This window comes from Thunnus albacares, chromosome 19 (genome assembly GCF_914725855.1).
Source record: "Thunnus albacares chromosome 19, fThuAlb1.1, whole genome shotgun sequence".
Lineage (NCBI taxonomy): Eukaryota > Metazoa > Chordata > Actinopteri > Scombriformes > Scombridae > Thunnus > Thunnus albacares.
The window spans coordinates 8,334,586-8,355,523 of NC_058124.1; the positions used below are offsets into that span (position 1 = coordinate 8,334,586).

Here is a 20,938-nt window from a genome sequence, read left to right on the forward strand (position 1 = left end):
ATATTTCTCACAGATGTCATTTAAATACACTTAAAGCTTAGGCCAAATCTGTCTTACTCTCTCTCCGTGTTCCCCTCTGGTTTTAGTTTCATGTTTATTTATTGCTACGTCTCTACTATTTAATTCCCTTACCAGCTTTGTAATGCCGAAAGCAGAGCCACATTGCATATGGCTCCCCCTCCTTTCATGGACCACTGTACGCACTCATGTTCAATCCCCCGCCCTGTAAACTGGCTTCATTTTACGGGCTCAAAAAAAAAGGGTGTGAAACACATGCAAAGACGTAGTGAGGGAGCATTAAAAATGCCACCGCGTAGTGCTCAATCATATTTTCCATCCTTTTTTTAGGTACAAATGCCAATTTTGAGTTAGTGACTACTTTTAGCTTTAGTGGACACCCATTAGTTTTGTAGAATCAGTTTGGATCTTAGTTCACTTCTGTTTCCGTCATTAAACCAGTTGTATTAAAAAAGATTTCTTTATTCCTTTCCACAGCTTGATGACTGCGCACTGCAGCTCTCCCACAATGGCACCTATCTGGATCTGGAGTCCTCTCTGGCTGAGCAAAAGGACGAGCTGGAGGGCTTTCAGCAGGATGACACAGGGTGACTGATTCACATTTATACCCTTTGCAACAACCAGACTTGCACTCTTAACTGTTAAATCATCTCTAACCATTTGAGACAAAATGATGAGTCCCCGTTCCCTCTCTCTCCTTCAAACACACACACACATTTTTTGAGTTTCTTCATTCTTATAAAATAGGAAGAATCACAAGCTGCTGGATATGGTTTCTTGGAAGCAAAAGTTTACGGAAAGTATGAAGTACTCTGGAAAACGGGACAGATGTGCCCTCCCTTCCACAGTTACAGCTCTTCTCTCACTGTAATAATTGATATTCTGGTCTTTGTGGCAAATTTTCACAGTTCACAAAGCTGTCAACTTTACGTGCTGAAGGGAGCAGCATGATCACTTTGTAACAGTACTGTTGTGAAGTATTTTCAGTCTCTCGAATCTCCTAGCAGCAGTGCTTATGCCTCTCTTGGGTTTGACAAGAGAAATGGAAAGTGGAAATCTGTTACTAAGGTTCAGGGTTTCCCCCAGGACACTGTTTGGCAGAGGTGATAAACTACCTAGGCCTACCTTCTTGTGACCAATTTGGTTAATAGATTGTGGCCTGAACAATAGCCTAAATATTTGGTATTTGCTGTTTGAAATAGCACCACAGTGTCGCCTGGCTAGGTTAGCGTTCGCAGGTATTTAGCCTTATCAGCTTCTTTTTCTTTTCTTATTTAACTTGTAACGTAGAAGTAGGCCAACTAAAGTAAATTTTCGGTCTACATTTCTGCTGTATAAGACAAAGGATTTAACAAAGAGCCAGTGTTGCTTAGGTCCAAAATTTAATTTATTGTATTTGTTTTTTTTTTCCTGATAAAATGTCTGTCAAGAAAATGCATGTTATCAATCTTATTTCTTTATTAGCAACATTAAATATACACGTAGGACTGGGCAATATATTGATATTATATCGACATTGTGATATGAGACTAGATATCTTCTTAGATTTTAGATATTGTAATATTTTGATATGGCATAAGTGTTGTCTTTTCCTTGTTTTTAAGGCTGCATTACAGTAAAGTGATGTAATTTTCTGAACTTACTAGACTGTTCCAGCTGTTCTATTATTTATCTTAACCCACTTAGTCATTATATCCACATTACTGATGATTATATATCGATATTGAGGTATTTGGTCAAAAATATTGTGATAGTAGATTTTGTCCATATCACCCAGCCCTACAGGCTAGCAAAACAGAAACCCAACTTTACTGTCTTCATGTCCTATCCTACCTGGACACATTAAAATATGGCACAAACTGTGAAGCTGTGAAAACTAGAGTCTTACGTAATTAATTGTAATTTATTTTATTTTATTTAGTTTACTTTTGCTTTTTCCTTTTATTTCTTTATTGATGTATTATGATCTGTGCACTGCCTCGAGCATATATGGTCTTGTTACTTTTGTTGGGATATTGGTAAACCAAAGTGTCACTTAGCTGACTAGGTGTTGTAACTTTACCTAACTAGCTTTGTAGTGAACAAGTAAACATGATCTACATTCAGCAGATTTAAAATGATCAGTGGTGAATTAGTTAGTTTCCATTATCAGATATAAATCACAATGTTATAGATGTTGCTGTTGCTATAGTTGAGTCACAAGTTCAGAAAATCACTTTGTTCTCAGCTGTTGTTCAGGGACTGGAACATGGGCAGCATTGTGTCACCTGAAAGCCCTTTTATATACACAAAACATTGTGACAAAGACCTCAGAGAAGCACACAGATGGCAGCTGTTAACTGGCTGCGTATGTATGTGTGTGACAGTGTGCGTTTGCGGACAGTTGTGGTATGTTGATCTGTTTGGGGGCTGTGGGCGGCAGTATGATAAGTGATGGCAGACCCACAGAGCCGGGTTGTTCTCTGTATCTGTTTGTGTGTTCTTGTCTCCATGTGTACATTTATTTGTTTGTCTCTCTATCTCTGTGTCTATGTGTGTGTGTGTGGGGGGGGGCGGGGGGGTGGAGTCTTTGTTGTTCTCCTGCTAAGCCATGTGACAAATGATCGACAGGTGAATAAAGGCATGTGTGTTTCCAGAGTGGCCGAGATCTTGGAGAACTGGTTGGATTGGACTGGCCTGTATGTCATCCTATCAAACCTGACTTTTACCAAGGTCATGCTGTACTGACAGAAGGAAATGAGTCACACACTGGGTTGGATTTGACCCTCCGGCAAAACATCACAAAGGTTGAGGAATGGATGCTTCTTACTAAGCCTGTCCTGTCCTCCCTTTGTCGGACGAATGCTGTTTATATAGTGTCATAAATGAATAAACTAATCACACTCAACATTTCAGCCTCACACACCACATCTTGTATTTGTGCTCTATAGAATGGCAGATTTTGACAGCTGCTGTAATATCTTGAAGGTGTACGTAATGCCATAAACTGAACATCAAGTTGTGGAGGAAATTTGGGGAGAGACTAGCTTCTCTAATCTTGCAATAACCACAACATTTTTGCCTCATTTTTATGCATAGCCATTACAATGGGCTTGTCTATATCATGTTATCATGATGATTTGCTTAAAGACACAGGTCACACCTATATTTCTGGAGCATCTATGAAGGACTACATGTCTGGAAACCCCTATCTTAAAAATGCCAGGAATTTTATGAAGCGCAAATTGGTGTCAACTGAATTTCATCCAGAATTTATCTTCCCACACATCAAAAATGTGTCGTGATTGCAGCTGCGGTATGACACTGCTCACCGCACTTGACAGTAAACAAGCTCCTCTGGTGGTGAGGACAGCTCAGATTTTGCTTCCACTGAGAGAAATTGAAGAGAAAGTGCGACATTTTCACCTGTCATTATAATATTTAAAATATATTTCAATATAGAGAAGAGATTTGGAAGTGTATAACAATATTTATTGAGGTTAGGAACAAGAAAGTCCTTGGTGATTACTCCCTCAGTGTGAGGCATCTTCATTAAGCTTGTGCCCATATGAAAATATGAGATAGGACAGGATCCTGGTGGTGGTGGAGTAAAGCCAGCAGGTGGTTGATGGGAACTTCCAGCTGAGTTTCCACGGACATCCTGGAGGTCATGGTGGTGATGGAGAGGTGCTGGGTTGCACAAAAGTATGTCTGAAAAAAAAAAGAACAGAATCCAGGGATTGATGTGTGTGTTCAGAAAGATAATTAGTCAGGTATTGTGATGTCGGGATTGTGAATGTAGAAACTTGAAAGAGGAAGTGATGAAGAAAATTAGACCAGGAGGAAATACTAGACATTCAACCTTGGAGGAATAAAGGGAGAATGTGTGAGAGAATATCTTCCTTATTAAACATTTAAAGCTTTATTTAAATAGTGATAAATGCCCTTTTTGAATAGATATATGTAAAATATATATACAGTTAATTTTATACTGAAAAGTATATTTGTACTGTAGAGAGGTGCCTATGAGATCATGATTATGCCATTTGATCCCATAGACACTCAACAAAAATTAACCAAGATAGCCTGATATTACTGTTTGACATACTTCAGACTACACGAAATACATGAAAAAACAAAAATCTCCTCTTGATAAGTAATGTAATAACTAATGTAATATTTTTTCATTTCCATTCACTGAGCCTCCCCTGAAACAGTTTGGAAAATTCTCTGGTGTAGATTGAGTGGTGACCCCAAACAACCCTTTTATATCCTCACAGTTATAAATTCTCTAACTCTCATTCTGTCTGAGTCTCTGCTTTGACTGTCATTCTCACACAATAGATTATCAGCAAGGTAAGACAAATGAACTTGTTCTATCAGCATCTCAATAGGTGGTGTTAACATTTTGCTCTATTTCCCAGCAAAGCTGATAACGCAGCTTAACAGAAGGATAGGAGGCCAGCTGCTGTCTTGTTTGGGTGTGTGTTATCCTTACTGCACGTTGTGTATAATGGGTGTTTTCCAGCGGTGTGCGTTATCAGAGCAGCGCTTTCTCTGCTTGGATTGGATGCTATCAATATGTTAGCGATGGAAGTCAGTGATGACAGATTTGATGATAACAGCTGCGTTTTGGAGAGAGAGTTTGAGTTACGCTCAAAATACCATCATACTTTATGTTCATGTTTATGTTGTTTTTTCCACTGGAAATATGCTGCGTATGAATATGCGCTCATTGGCACGATGGTAGAGTGTGTGGAGGTTTGTGTGTGTGTACATGTGTGTTGTGTCTGCTCCTGCCGTTCTGCTGTCTGTCCTAAAGGCACAGATGTGTATCAGTATAGGGGCACAGACCCAATGCAGGCACACTTATGCTTGCTCACTGTTTGCACCTATCCCATCATGCCAGTACCTCTACATTATAAAATAGGTCCATCATAACAAGTCCTTTTGTCTTGTTTTTGTTGACACAAGTAGCAGAATGTTATTTTCCTTAAAGCAGCAGCCAATAGGATGAGGTAATTGCACTTGCTTTTCAGTGCAGGGTCTAGAATCAAGTGTGAATATATCTTGAACCCAGACAGATCACTCCGTTAGTGCCAAGAAAATCAAACTTGATTCCAGAAAATACAAATTAATTAGCTTTGGCCATAAGTGACATTATTTTGCAGCAACCTGTCATTATACTCAGCTGCTTTCATCAAATTATTTTTCAATCATCACTGATTTTGTTTACCGGCTATTAAGACAAATTCTGTCTCTCCTCTCTTTCTCTTAGGTCCAGAGGGAAGAAGCACAGTGTTATTTTACGAACCCAGCTGACCGTCCGTGTACACGCCTGCATCGGTGAGTGCTATGTGACATGTTTATATATGTGTTTAACATGCATTTCTCCCTGGACACACACACATGCACAGTCAAACACATCAGCGAGCTTGAGAACGCAGTGTACCACACGTTTAGATGGCTGTCCAGGGGTTTACATGTGGGGGTTGGAGACCTCCCACTCTGAGGCAGGTTGGACTGTTGCGTGAAGTCTTCCATATTATGATTGGGTCAAAAAACTGCATTACAATGTGTGGAGGGAGCTTTTACATGGCTGAGAGAGAGAGAAAAGGGAAGGGAAGCTCTGAATGTAAGAGTGGCTGTGAAGTGAGTTAGGTGTTTTAAGTGTTATCACAGTAGCACAGTAGCTTTTCTCTTCTGGGGCTGGTGAAGTATTCACTGTGTGATGCCCTTGACTCTTGTCAGTTTGTAATGATGAAGAGGAGGGAGGGAGGGAGGGAGAAAGAAAGGGAGGGAGGTGTGAGTACCATTGAAAGTTAGAGAGTGATGAAGGTAAAACCTACCAGCAAGGGAGAGAAAACTCTTATGACAACAGGAAGGATAAAGTTAGAGCTGAGGGAGAGAGAAGAGATAGAGAGTTGTAAGGGTGGCATACTTTTATGCAACACACAGCCAACATTTTCTTTTCTTCTCCATTGCTATGTTCTTATCTATATCTTAAAAGAACAAGGAAAGTTTGATAAACTACAGATCATCTGTTTATATGAGAACACAGTCAACAAAATCATTCGTTTCTCCATAGTAAATTATTGGCACCTGTCCGTCATATAACATAACATAACTTGGTCAGTCAGTTTGGTCCAGACTGCAGCTATCAGATAAGTTGCCATGAAATTTGGTACAGACATTCATGGTCCCCAGAGGATGAATCCAAGTGTAAATCTAGCACATTTGCCAGAATTAGCAACTTCATTTGAAATGATTTGTAATCTAGCCTTACAGCTGCTCCAAGATATTATTTTCTCTCTCTGAGATCTTATTACTTGCCTACGCCTATCACATAATCTATATTAATGATCTAGAAGAAACAGAGTCTACTGAGAACGCATAGATGATGTTGGTGTCTGTGATCTACTTTTTAGTAAGTTGGCCAACAGCCTAGTCTCACAGCAAGCAATATATTCCTTTTATTCGTTTTTGGTCTTGTCTGTCTCAAGAGGGTCTTTACCGGCCATTCTCTGTCTTCACTTCAGCCGCTCCATATCAATTAAAATCACCCCACTCTCTCTTACTGTCTGTCCTGTAGGTCTTTGTGTCTCAATCCTTTCCTCTATGGAATAAAGTTAAGGTTATATGTACACCATGTATGAATGGGTGAAAACATTTTGTATCAGTGCATTCAAAAGTGTGAATGTGTAAAAAAGTTTTGATCAAATGAATTCAAATGTTTGAATGCGTAAAAAATATTTGAACACATAGATTTAATTTTTGAATCCATAAGGAGATCTGTAGCTGTGCATAACATTTTGTGAACAAATGAAAAAGATTTGTACAAATAATTTCCAATGTGTGAGTGCATAAAAAAAGATTTGCACAAAGGTTTGCAGTTACAAAAAAGGTTTGCAGTTACACATCTATCTGTTTGTGGATGAAAAAAGTTCACACAGAACTCAACTGTATGTATGAATCCCAAGTTTACAGCTACGTATCAAATCTACAAGTACAAATCAAACCTATGAGTACAAATACTTTTGTCCCACATTTGATGCTTCCTCCTGAGTAGCCAATGGTGATGCTCCAAAACGCTGGGAGTGTGTCCACTGAAGGCGCTGAAAGCACAGCCTCTGAACCTCTGAACTTTTGCTCCAAGGGTGACTGCCAAAATGAAGCTGCCAGCAAACTCTTCAGTAGACAAGTGTTCACACTGAACTCTGTTGAAAAAATGACAATTTGAATAATGATGATTGGTGATGGATCGCTTGTTAACTAGTCATTTAAGTTACATTTTTACTGCAGTAAGTCCACATTTACCATGATCCATGTTGCTTGTCCTACACCTACAATCAAGGCCTATTTTAAATTGTGTATTTTTATATGGGAGTTTGGCATGAGCGTTGCTAAGTTCAGAGGCTCAGAGGCTGTGCAGTTGGTTCGTACTTTTAGCGCCTTCAGCAAACACAGCTCCAGTGTTTCAGAGCATCTCCATTGGCTATTCAGGTGGAAATGTCAAATGTGGGACAAAAGTATTTGTACTCTTAGGTTTGATTTGTACTCGTATATATGTTTTTACACATTCACTCATTTGAATGTACTCATACAAAATGTTTTCACACATTCAGATATGGTGATACACAGCTACAATACATATGACCCTAATTTTATTCCATATTCCTCCACAACCTGTCTGCATGGTCAACATTCTCCATGCCAGTGATAGCAGTGCTAAATCTGGATGCCAGAATCAGGGCCTTTGAGGGATTGGTTGAGAATGTGATGAGGTGAAAGGTCACTGGGAGTAGAACATTAAGGAGAGAAAAAAGCACATAAAAAGGGACATTAAGAGACGTTTTTGCCACATAACTATTCCCATTTTTTTTCCCATTTTAGGGATTGTACACCTTCACTTGGTTTTCTGATTTACTGCTGGACATATGGCTCCCTGACTTTCTTAGAATAACTGCTTGCTTAAGTACCAGAGTCAGCGATGTTTGAAACAGACAAGCTATACTCTTAAGGGGATAAGAAAACCTGACCAGAGTCTGCAGCCACCTGCTGCATACATATACAGTATGCACACACAATGTGCACAAGTATACGTGCATCCACGAACACCACATTTCTCTTGTCATCCTCTAACGGGCCTGAGTGAATGGAGTGAGTAATGGTGTAAGCTAAATTTTTCTCTCACACTCATACACATGTAATACACACACAGGCTTTTATGAGGGATCTTCCCATGCCTCATCTTGGTTTGAGGAAAACCAGTATCCCTTTTTAGTACAATTTGAGAAAAAACTTGTTATTAAAAATGAACTTCGCATCATCACCATATGAGATGCATTTCCTTTTGAAGGGCATGACTGAAACTCAAATTTTGCCCAATGCCAAGGCTTGATGACAGAGTTTACTGGCTGTATTGACCACAATCCAGATTTCATTCAGCATAGCACAGATGCTGGGCAGCAACCAAATCCTGACCGGAGTTGATACTCTGGAGTGGCGGTTTTGTAATTCTACTGCATTAAACAGACACATAATCAGATAGCTCAAGCGAGTCCGAGTGATCCGTTCACTTTAGAGATCCACTGACCAATTTCCAACCCCCTCTCAGTGGTGCTTCAATGAGTCGGTTCAGCTGTCCACTCATCTACCCGTTTAACGCTCTGTAATCCTCTGGGGCCTTGACCTTCAAATCGCTTGAGTAGTGGTCAGCATACTATCCACTAAATGAAAAGTCTGTCACAATCAAGGATACAGATTGCTTACAGAATCAAGTATCTGTGACTTACAGTTAGTTGGTCAGTATGGTGCTGTAGGATCGCATGTTTAAATTAATGGATTGCTGACCGTGCCACATGCGTGAGAAATGTTTGGTTTTTGTGATTAAAATGCAGGAAAGGATCAATTCCTTTCAGATTTTCCTAATCTTACTCATCAGCATTCAGTTGTGACTGGTGAGGATCAGGATTTGATTGTACTAAGTTCAAATGTCAGGCAGATCTCAGGGTTTTAGACCTGGCTTCTTTAGTCAGTCATTGATCTTCTCTCAAGGCCACAAGGTTGAAAAAAAAAAGAGTATAACTGTATGAGAAACACAGCTCTCCTTGGCATTTCTTGGCACCGCTGCTAAAGGAAAGATCAAATTACATGCCATCTTGCCAATTTGGGATTAAGGATGCTCTGTGATGCGTGTATGTGTGAGTGAGGGTGTGATAATGTGTGTGAGTTAATGGGGTTTTCTGTTGTATATGAAAAGGAGGACTCATTGGCATGGTCAGCAAAACAGTGACTTTGTCTGCTGGTGTAAGCACAACCCTGCAGACAATGTATCTGCACTGGAGAGGTCTTCGTGGCACTTTAGTGATCCAGGTTTTCTCAGCACCCACCAAGAAATTGGGGTCAATTTGACAGGAATTTTTCTTTTTTTTTAAATGCAAGGCGGATATCCTGGGTGTCCTCAGCTTTAGCCTCATCATTTTCCCCATCTATGTTTATGTTTATGTATGTCTGTCTCTTTTTTTTCTCTTTTGTCTTTCAGTGTTTACTTGTGTGCCCTCTCTCCCACATTTCCACCCTTTTGTCTTCGTTGATCCCGTGGTCTGCAAGTCCTGTCAGAGTGCCAATCAGAACCTCCTGTTTAAGGGTTAATTTTAGCTGTCTCTGTTGCAGTGGAGTTGTTGTAGGCCTTAGCTGACGGGCAGAGAGAGGTGGTTCAGGGGTGTGGGTGAAGTGGAGGTGTTATCTTTAGAAAGTGTTGACAGCACAGAAACATGCAAGGAAGGCAGCACAGTGCTGAACCTCTACTCACTTAATGTTAGAGTTATAGGAAGCAAGATGTGACAAAAAAGCGTTGATTGAGGAAGATAGAGGAAAATTAGAATGAATAATGTTGATAGGTCGCTGAAATTAACTTAACTTCTCTTGTACTAGTATTAGACATTTTTTCTGCACTGAACAGTCGTGTATAGCAAGACTAGAAGTCTACAGTCCTGATAGCAGCATCAGTGGCACCTAGAGGCATCAGTTTACATTACACCACACAATATGGAAGTTCTGATCAAAACATGTGGGCATGGCCATGATTTCATTTAATTGAAATTTGACAATTATGTTATGACATGTCTCGTGCAAAGTTGACATATTGGTTAGAGGGCGATGCTAAACCAAAAGTGTCCAAAATGGGAGAAAGGTCATTTTCTGGGGGGCATGAACATGATTAGTAAATTTCATTGGAATTTGCTAATTACTGTTTAATATTTTCTCTAGAAGAAAGTTCAAAGGGTCACAGATATCCGGTCAGTAGTTCATGAGATACCTTGTCATTAACCAGTGTGCTTATGAAGAGTAAAATTTGATCTGACAGTGATGCTAGACAGTAAATGTTAGCAGGGGTCACCAATAAATGTTAGCAAACAGTTGCCTATTTAAGATAACGAGCAACATGTTGCTTTAACATTTATTTGGAGTATTTCTGGCCACCTGGTGCAATTAAGTCCAATATTCACTCTTCTTTTTGGCTCTGTTTTGGTCTTAATCAACTCATGAGGTAAATATCTGGCTATTTAGCTGCTAAATATCTACTCTGTTCATCAGCTAGTAGCTAACTTTGTACGTCTGCTGTTTAGTGTCAACTAGGTATAGTTGGTTTTTAGAGCTGTTTTGATGAAAATAGCTGCCTGTTGTGGCTGAAAACTATAGTTATGAGAACAGTGAGACTGAACCATAAAGTTGTGGGACAGAAAACCAAAACAAAGGCTGAAAGACGCTATAAAGCTCAATATAGCTGAGGGGAACCACAGAATGGGATGATAAATCTCCGTGGGTTAATCACCACAAGCTACACCTTTTTCATACAAGTAGTCATGAGCTATTGTTTATATAAAATTATATAAATTATGCTTTAATCTGCTCTAAGTATTATTTATAGTTTTGAAATTACTTTTTATGATAAAAAGATCAAAGTAAACCAACGTCACTTGTGTGTTTTCCTTCTGAGTCAATCAACCGTGGATGTTAGCTTTTTGTTGGATTTCCATTAGCTACTTTGTATATTCTACACATGACATAAAAACACAATACAAGACAATAACATATTGACAAAGTAATAAATCCAAAGCCAAAGTTAGACAAACACTGTAGCTAAATAAGCATGATGAAATGATAAAACCAAGTATAAACCTGCTCTGCCTATACACAAACTATAATTTTCTAATGTGTGCTCTGTTTTAACAGCACATTACTTAACAAGACGTTTTCAGAATCCCAAAGCTCTTGTTTCCCATGCGGCCTCATTTCCCAGCATCTCCTGAAGTGAAAGGATATGCAGTAATTAAATACAGTTTAAGTGATCAAATATAGAGAGGGTATGCTGTCTGACAGGTAAAGCTCCCTGTAATGAGTGTTACAGCAGGTGAAACAAAAGAGCTGGAGGGCAGAACAAAAGACCTTGCATGTGTTTTGGAGCCTGTTCAATCCCTTGGCACTTGGCTCTGGAATTTAGACCTTTTTCAAAGAAATTTGGCTTCTATACTGTTGGATTTCGGCGCCCCAATTATCCGTCTCTAATCACCCCCTGCAGTATTGTAAAGGAGAGGCAGGGGTGGGAGGTTGAGCTGGAGTGAAGGTTGACTTGCTTTGATTTTCCCTGGTTGTGCTGTTACATAACAAATTAGCAGCTTGTCGAAAAACCGAGTCGAAGACTGTGCTCCATGTTTCCTTGCTTCTCTCTCAGATATTTTGAGGATTCGAAGGCATCAGTAAGCATTGCACAAATCACAGTCTTTGTAAATATAAAAAGCAGTACTCGTTGTCGCTGCACCGACGGGGGTGCGGTGATAGTGACAGCAGTCTGGCCTTGAGATGTTGCAGAAAGAGACAACTCCAGCTGGTTCTAACAGCGATTTACTGTGTTGGTGTCCACCCCCCCCCCCCCCCCCACGCGCTGTAGGAGATAAGGCCTGGTAATGGCATGGTGTGACAGGGAGATAATGCTTGTTGATGGGCAAGCTGGGAGGGGGGCAGTGGTATAGGACATCTGTGGCTGTGCAGTCGTAAAAGTCCAGACACATTATATGGTTTCGCTGACACGCTGCTCTCTAATATCTGTGCTAGTCTCAGACAATGTGCTCTAACTGCTTTTCAATCTGGCATCATTTCTCCTTCATCCTCTTATTAGTCTGCTTTGTGCTACATTGCATACACTGGTTTCATTCAAACACACTCCACCTCTGTTGTTTAACTGCATTTCTTTCTTTTCCTGGCTTGCCCGCTCTGCTCTCTAAATCTATATTTACTCTGCTCAGCCTCACATACTGTTCGTGACTCTTTGTTCTCATAGACACCTGTGGCTTTGGCTCAAGGAGTTGTGCCTATGATCTCTCTGCGTGCACGTGTGTGAGTCAACAAGGATATTTCGCTATGCTTATGAAGTGTTTGCGTGGTCTTTGACAAGTTTAGACCTGTCACTCAGTCTTTTTTTTTATCTCTTTATCTTTACGTGTTTTCTGTTCCACTGTCTCACCATTACCTGAAATCAGCAGTATATGCATTCAGAGTACTCTTCTCTTTTCATCCCAGAGAGCAAAGCAAGAATGAGAAAATCACTCGAATAGTTTCCCCTTTACCCTCACCAGCAGCTGAAACCCTGAGGAGCAACTGAGAGCATTGCGCCCACATGAGTCATGCCTTACTTACTGCTATGGGAGATGGAGAGATGGGCTGATGAGGCATTAGGGATGGAGGTGTAGAGCAGTGGAAGGGGTGGAATAATTTTACAGCAGTAGCCGCTGTAGAGAAGACATAACATGCATCTATCCTGCAGCTGTTGTCCATTCCTACTGCAGTAGCACTCTTCACATTGGCTCTTTTACTGTAAATAACTGGCTGTCTGGTCTTTCAAACAGTTTAGTAGTTGCATAAGTGTATAAAAGTGGAACCTTTGCAACAGCTGCATTTGTAGATTTAAATGATCTTTTTAGACATAAAGAGACCTGGATAACAACTCTACATATTGCACTGATTACACTCAGCTGTCAGGCTGCACAATTCCACAATATACAGTAAAACTACAATGTGATTATTTGCTGCTTTTATGTTTTTGGTTTTTCTGTGAAATCCAGATGTGCTTTGCAGCTGTGAGTCTCTATATTCACTGTGATCTGTTGCTGTGGTGTGGTGAGTCCTGTCTTGATGTTACAGTGTTGGGCTTTCTGTGGATGTGGCAGGATTTTCCCTGGGTTCTAGTTATGCTGACAAACATGAGCAGCCAAACTGTTGTGCTGTGGCAGAACACGCTGCTGTTTGGGGTTTGCTCTCCCAGTCCTCAGTGAAGTTACCGGAAGAAAGTAAGAAATATATGACTACATACATGTGTGTGTGTGTGTGTGTGTGTGTGTGTGTGTGTGTGTGTGTGTTTGTGTGTGTTTGGCTGTGTGTGTGTCTGAGTGTTATGTCTGGGCTTGTTCATATATGCGCCCGAGTGCGCCTGCACAAACTTCTGGCTGGTCTGTTTTAATCATTTTCAAACTATTACATAATGCAATAAAACATTACAATTACCACAAGCTAAACATCCAGAACACACACTGGAGAATCTGCAGGCTTGGCATCTGATCCAGCCGTGGGGTTTTAGGGATGATGGGTTTAGGGGATGTGTGGAGCGAGACAGGGAGAGGGAGGATTTCCAGGGAAATGGTAAATCACTTAGGGAAGGAAACACAAGGGAAAAACAAAGCAAGGAGGAAATGCACCTGCCAGACAGAGCAGCAGTTAGCCAGCAGCTCCACAAGTTATGTCATAGCACCGTGGTTCTCTGACTTACAGGTGAGGAGAGGAGTGAGAGAAAGAAAGTTAAGCCAAAGTGGTACAATCCCACAGTTTTCTACTAAGTTTAACACACTGTGGTTCCTCTGAGCATGTGTTTTGGAGTTAAAAAAAGTTTGGGAATATTGCTTTGGCAGCTTAATGTAGAGATTAATTCGGCTGGACTGACAAGAAGTTAACTGTGCCTCTAACTCCCATGCTTTTTCACAACCAGTGTAAATCATCCTCCAGTATAAGTCCAACATAAACATATGCTTTCTGTTGTGTTATATAGTATTTATATCTCATCTCCATTTAGTTTGTCTGCAGGTTAATTTCCCATGTCACCCATAGGTTGTTTAGGAAACTATTTGCACACCACTCTGTAATCTTTCATCTCATTTGACTGTCATAGTCCTCTCTCTCTCTCTCTCTCTGTCACCTCTCACACACATACACACACACACACACACGCACATCTAAGTTGCTGGGCCATCTATCATCGTCTATATGATCTACACTGTTAGCCAAGAACAACAGACTTAAAAAAGTGGAACTGATACAGTCTCTTCTCTGTCTGTAAATATATCAAACTATGCTATAACCCCCTTATACATTATCTTACATCGTATGTCATCATGCCGGCTGTATTAGACACACACACACACACACACACACACACACACACACACACACATACACAAACAAGGGAGGAGTATAATAACAGGCAAGTGTGGTATGAGTCAGAGCAAGATTTCACTCAGTTAATCCACTCAGCAAGCAGCACATATCCTCCAGTATCCTCTCTGTTTACTCACTCTGGCTGCTGTTATTCGTCTCTGCTTCCTCTGTCTGTTTCTACTGTGTTTGTCTTTCTCACTCTCTCTCTCTCTCTCCGTTTGACTTTCCTCTTTTTTCATATCTGTCTCCTTTTCTCTTTTTTTGTCAGCCTCCCTTTCTCTACATACTCCATTTAGGCGATTTATTTGTATGACTTTATCAAAAAATAATGCTGACAAAGTACATTTGCAAAGCCCATAAAAGAAGCCAGCTATACATATAAAATAATCGTTATTTTAGCTACAAAGTTAAATGTCCTCTCTCTGCTTGTCTTTGATTTTTTTTTCTTATGTCTGACATGCGTTGTCACTGCACATGCACAGTGAAGCCAGTCAATTAACAATGACAGCAATAGCGAGCGTGAGAAGTGAGAGGGAGAGAGAGAGAATGACAAAAGGTGGGTGGGAGAAAATTGAGGGAAAACACTGGACGCTTGTTTCACACGTGCACACTTGTATGTGGGAGTGAAGACAACAATATTTCCCACAATCAGGTTTTGTGTCTGTCCGCATGCTGCAGAAAACCAGGTCACACTTTATAACACAAATAAAATGCAAATACATACCAGCTCCATGACATAATGTCAGTTGCACGCAATATTTGGACAAAAGTTTTGAGTGAAATGGACAAGATTTTGATTTTGATCATTCCACAGTTTGGCAGCCTTGTTCTGCATTTAAAGGAAATGTTTGACATTTCGGGAAATGCCCTGATATGCTTTCTTGCTGAGAGATAGCTGGTTAGCTTAGCATAAAGACTAGAAACAATGGGAAACAGTTAGCCTGGCTACATCCCAAAGTAACAATCCTTCCTACCAGCACCTCCAAAGGTCACTGATTAACAAGTTATAGATAGATAGGTACATTATTAAACCCAAACGGAAATTAATTATTAATTATATCTTCTTTCTTTAACTTGTACAAAACTGAACTGTAAATATGACAGTGTGGTTTTACAGGGGTTATGTGTTGCACTGTTTCTGTCACTTCCTGGAGTCTCCGCTGCTTGCCTAGCAACCTCACAGAGACAACATGATGGACGGACATGAGAGTGGTATCGATCTCATGTAAATCTCGGCAAGAAAGTAAATTACCTACAAACTACAGCTGTAACAGTGTATTTGTTAATGTGTTGGATTGCTTTACAGCACAAATTGATTTCTGACAAAAAAATGAGATTAAGCTGCTTTTCTTCCAGTCCAAATGGAGCATTGGACATTGTTTTTACAACAGAAATCTTTAGAGTTTATGGAAAATCTGGGGTTCATTTTGACAAGCACTAGCAGTTACAATAACAGCATGACATACTGCAGTCATTTACTTCATAATCTTATTTGTTCATGATTATTATCAAAGCTTTCATCATGTAAACATTTCTGGCCCGTTTTCCAATAGTTACACTGTGTAAAACTGATATCCAGAATGTTTATTCTCACTGACACTGATGCAAGAAGACAAATGAATCAATTGAGCTGCATACGTTAGTTTGTTTTATCTTATATTGTATAATGTTGGTATGCGTATATAATAAGTTGTCACTGTCTCTGTATAGCGTAAGTTAGTCTGTGTGTGTGCACTTGTGCGTGTGAATATAGAGCAGTGCTGTAGCTGTCTGTTGCTCTCAGGCCTGTCATCGCCGTGGCAGCACATGGAGCCTGCTAGAAAAGCTGAGTATATTTGTGTTTGTGTTGTGGGTAACTATTCCTGTGTGTGTGTATGTGTGTACGTGTATGTGTGTGTTTGTGGACTAATTTAGAGGTGCCAGGGTCATGTGAAGGGCACAGGGCACGTTTTGGTCTCAGAGTGTGTATTTGTGAGTGTGTATGTGTATATGTGTGTGTGTGTGTGTATTTTTATTATGTATTTTTATGTCTTTTATGTGTTTATGTGGCAGTAAGTTTCTTTCCTACAGACATCTGCTTCTGGGCTTCTTTCACAGCTGAAGTCCTTCATCAGGATTCGAGGTTACAGTCTGGAGATATTTTACTGTGTGTGTGTGTGTGTGTGATTGTGTGTGTGTAGGTATGTTGTATGTGCTGTATATCAGAGTGTTAACTGTAAAATATGCAGTCATTTGTTTCCACAGAGGTGGATTTGTGGGAATCATATAAAAGTTTGTTTTCATTGACTCCCAAGTGTTTCCATTCCCAGTACATTTGCATTCAGGCTTATAGTTGTACTGTATCTGCCTGTGGATGTGTGTACATGTTTGTGTGTGTCCCTGCTGAGCCTGGTGTAATCTCATGTCTAGGTCCGTCGCCATTCTTTAAATCTCATGCATCCCACAGTCAAACCTTGGAGGTCTCACTCTCCCTTTCCCTCTCCCTCACTCTCCCTCACACACACACATACACACACGTCATCTGCACCATCAGCAGCCTCCAGTACTCATACTGTAGGCCAAGACCAACAGACAGAAAATAGACAGTCGCAAAATAACCCAGTTGTCCTCAGCAGTCTTTGCTGCCTGCCAACTTTTCCTTTTAACTTCACTTGACATGAGACTGAAATGGTGCATTATTGTCCAAACTATATTAGCTTGTGACAGATTGAGGGGGGTATTTATTCTTTTAACTACAGATTTATGGATGTGCCGCTCCACAGATGTGTGCTGCACACAAGCAGCTGCACCTTTTGCACACGCTGAGACAAAATTCAATCTTGTCGTTTTTTCATCATATTTTCTTAGAAAAAGTTAAAAGAAATGTGCTTGTGGTGTAAAATCTGCCACTTCTTAAAATTAATCTCACTCACAGAGCAAAGTTTAACCTCCTTGATATTATTGAACTATTGGCATCAAGTTTCATTCCTCACTCAGGTGAAGCTGCCTTGAAAATGACTGGGATTGTCTCATCCAATTGGCATCATTTTTACTTGACTGAATGTAAATATTACAGGGCAGTGCACACACACACACTGCACTGCATGACCTGAAAAATGAACCCTGCATCTATGGGTGTTACAGTATGTTTGATATCCAACCGGCCTATATTTAGTGTGATACCAGCCCAGAGAGGGAAAGACTTCCTGGGATTAAATCAGGCTCTCCAGCGTGCCATTACACCTTATGCTCCTCTCACTTCTTTATTTTAGATCCCACTGAAGACCTAGTTTAAAAGCCAACTGACTGATTGGCCCAGACAGCCGGGTGGGGGCTTTTTTTTTTTTTAAGGGGTGCAATGAAATCCTCCAGAAACACGAGTCAGCGGTTATAACTAGGCTTAAATGCTGGACCACCAGCTGTGACCCGCCCCTCTCTCGCTTGACCCGCATACAGTTGTACTAGCCTGAAAAATATTACCCTTGGTTGACCTCGGTGTGTGCTTATCTGTAAATATCCTGTGACCTAATGAAGATGTCCTTAGAGTTACACTAAAATAATCCCCCCTGGTCAAAATACATACAGTAGAGCAGGTTTATGTACTATCAGTGAGAAGGTTTCATTGAGGTTTAGTGTTTGGGGTTCTTTGTCTCTTTGCTTGCATCTATTTCCTTTTTTACTGTAAACCAACTTTTTAAATACTAAAAGTATGGCTGCAACTAGCGATTATTTTCATTATTGATCAATCTTCTGATTGTTTGATCCATAAAATGTCAGAAAATGTGTGAAAAATGCCCATCACAAGTTCCCAGAGCCTAGGAGAACATCTTCAAATTGTTTGTGATGAGAAAATGGAAACGATAAAGCAGATTGTTTATCAGATCTCTCATGCTTACATCCATAGATTGTAGAAAAACATAAATATAGCATTTGTGACATCAAGTTTCTGAGAGGATTTTGGTTTTGCTGTCAACGTCATGTCAGAATCCAAACTTGGGCAACAGGAAGCAAGGTGGTGCTGAGGTGGGTCAAGCAAGCATCTAGAACAATTCAATTTCTAAGAAGAAGTGAGGTTAGTTGCTGAGACCCTAATGTTTTGTGGAAAAACATGCACTAACTCTGTTTTTCTAGTTGGAAGAAATTTCACTTTTGTGCTTGCAGCCAGCATCTAGTGGTCTTGAAAGGAACTACATCTTAAGGCACTTTTTCAATGGCTGTAACTCCTTCTTATTCCTTTTTATGATGAACATCTTATTACCTTTTGTGTACCAGACCCATCTTCACACCACTGTCTCTTTAACTATGCCTTCCTTAAAGAAATATCTGCTGACCTGACTTCCTGTTGTTAAGTCTGAGGATTAAGCGTAGTAGTAGTAGACTGGTGCTGACTTCAGTCAACTGGGGACTCTGTTTTTGCAGAGTCCCCAGTTGCGTTGCAGCAGTGTAACAAACTGCGTTGCAGCAGTGTAACAAACTGCAGTGCGGTTGTGAGTATAATTGCTGTGGATTAGGTCTTGTGTTAACCTGACTTGGCCTGTGTGTTTTTCTGTTTGGAGATGTGTAGATGGTGCAGTAAATGTGCAGGGATTAGTCAAAGCTGAAGGGTCACAGCACTAATCTCATTATGGCAGGAGGGGAAGGAGGGCTCTGAGCACTCCTGAACGACTTAGCAGACAGACTCAACACTGGGGGAATCCCTGATGCACTGCAGAGGACACTCCCATGCACACATGCACACGTGCACTAATGCACATACAGGTCCTTCCATTGCATTTTTCTTCTATGTTCATTAAGTAATGAATTTATTCCTTACACTTTATTAAACAACAAGTAATTTAACCAATTATTGAACCTCAAAGTTATGTTTTTAATTCATTATTTTAAACATTATTAGAACAATATAATAAATCACAGAATAAAAAAATTTGTGTTGCAAATCCAATAAATCTGTTTTTCTCATGACAAGTCACTTAAGAAGTGTAGATGATATGCAATAGACATGATGATAATTTTTTATATCTGTTTGGTCTACACTTGTGTTGAGGATTTAAGAAACCCTGTTAGAGAGTAAACAGTAACTGAACACCAGTGTCCATGTCATTCCTTCAATAAAACTCTAATTATAGAGGTAGCTTCACATGCTGGGTAAGGCTTTTGACTTATTGAGTATGCACACTTAGCGTAGTGTTATTTACTATTAAAGGCTCATGGAAAGGTTTTGTTTTACTCTTTGGATAAACTATAAAAATATATCTGAAAATTATGAACAGAAGTAGCTACATCAGAAACAAGTGGAAATAACTCATTCTGCTGGCAGATTTTCCCCCTTTGCTTCAAGAAAATTACGATTTTAAGACGGAATATGGGGCTAAATGACTTGTTAAGGCTGACATAATGCAGTGCATGTGAGGTCATGGGGAAATAGCGTGGACAAGAACTGTGAGTCCTCCAAAACAAAACAGTAAAAACTCCAAGAAAGTCTATAAATGAAACGTGCCTTTCTGTCTTTCCTTCATCTGTCTGTCTGCACTCAGCAAACACCAGCGCTTACACACGGGCACGAGCACACATTCACAGATATGCATGCGCACACACACGCAGATACTGCACGAGCACACACACGCACAAGCCACAATGACACATCCCAGTGTGTGTTTCAGCTTTTCTTGTGACAATAATAAAACCTACAGCCAGGAAAAAGAGAGGATGACCAGCAAAAGACACGTGGACAGGCAAATCCTTCATTGAAACACCATCCTTTTGCTTTTTTCCCCTTCCTCACTTACCCCCACATTTACTGCTCTGTCGCTTGAACCAATGGAGGGCATCTAATTAAGATGTGTTATCTTCCTAGTTTATGTTTCGTTGTTATTTCAGTCTCCCTCTAGAGAGATGCAGGCACTGAAGCAGTGTTGTTAGGCCAAGCTGTTTGGCCCAGAGGTTGAAGGTGAGAGTAGTTTGTTTGAATTATCTCCAGGGTTGAATGCGCCATCAGTGTTAAGCCAGCTGGAACCCCCTGTGCCAATGGGACAACGGCCCATTGATTATTTTAGCATGTCAAACTGTGTTTACTCTGGAGCAGAAGGGTAATTATGTTGACAAGACTTTGTTAGCAACTATCAGGTGATTGCAGGGTATTACCATGAGTAATGTTGGCATATACTGTGATGCTGTTGTCTCAACTATGCACTGCAAAAAACATCTTAAAAAGTTTTACTACTGAATGTTTAAGTCTGAAAAAACAAATGAAGGATTCTCTTGTTATAGTATCAAGAAAAAAAAGAAAAGGACTGTTTCAATGGGATTTGCTTTGGAAACAAAATTAAGTGGCAGGTAGATATCGATTACGTAAAAACAACATGGTTTTGTAGTCTGTTGATTGTGTTGATATGTGAACTAACAACCTGTCTTCTAGCCTCTCTACTCACAAGTCTTTAAATGCTTCGCTCAACTAGAGACTGAGGACAATCTTCCA

General features: G+C 40.2%; 1 protein-coding gene across 6 annotated transcripts in view; it reads left to right on the forward strand.

The window, feature by feature from the left end:
- Positions 1-20,938, forward strand: part of fhod3a (formin homology 2 domain containing 3a) — a 60,698-nt gene that overhangs the window by 5,332 nt on the left and 34,428 nt on the right. For all 6 annotated transcript variants that reach the window (XM_044335424.1, XM_044335423.1, XM_044335428.1 and 3 more), the window contains exons 2-3: positions 496-605; positions 5,276-5,343. In XM_044335424.1, the coding sequence (XP_044191359.1) occupies positions 496-605; positions 5,276-5,343 (178 nt within the window). The remainder of the gene's footprint in view (positions 1-495; positions 606-5,275; positions 5,344-20,938) is intronic.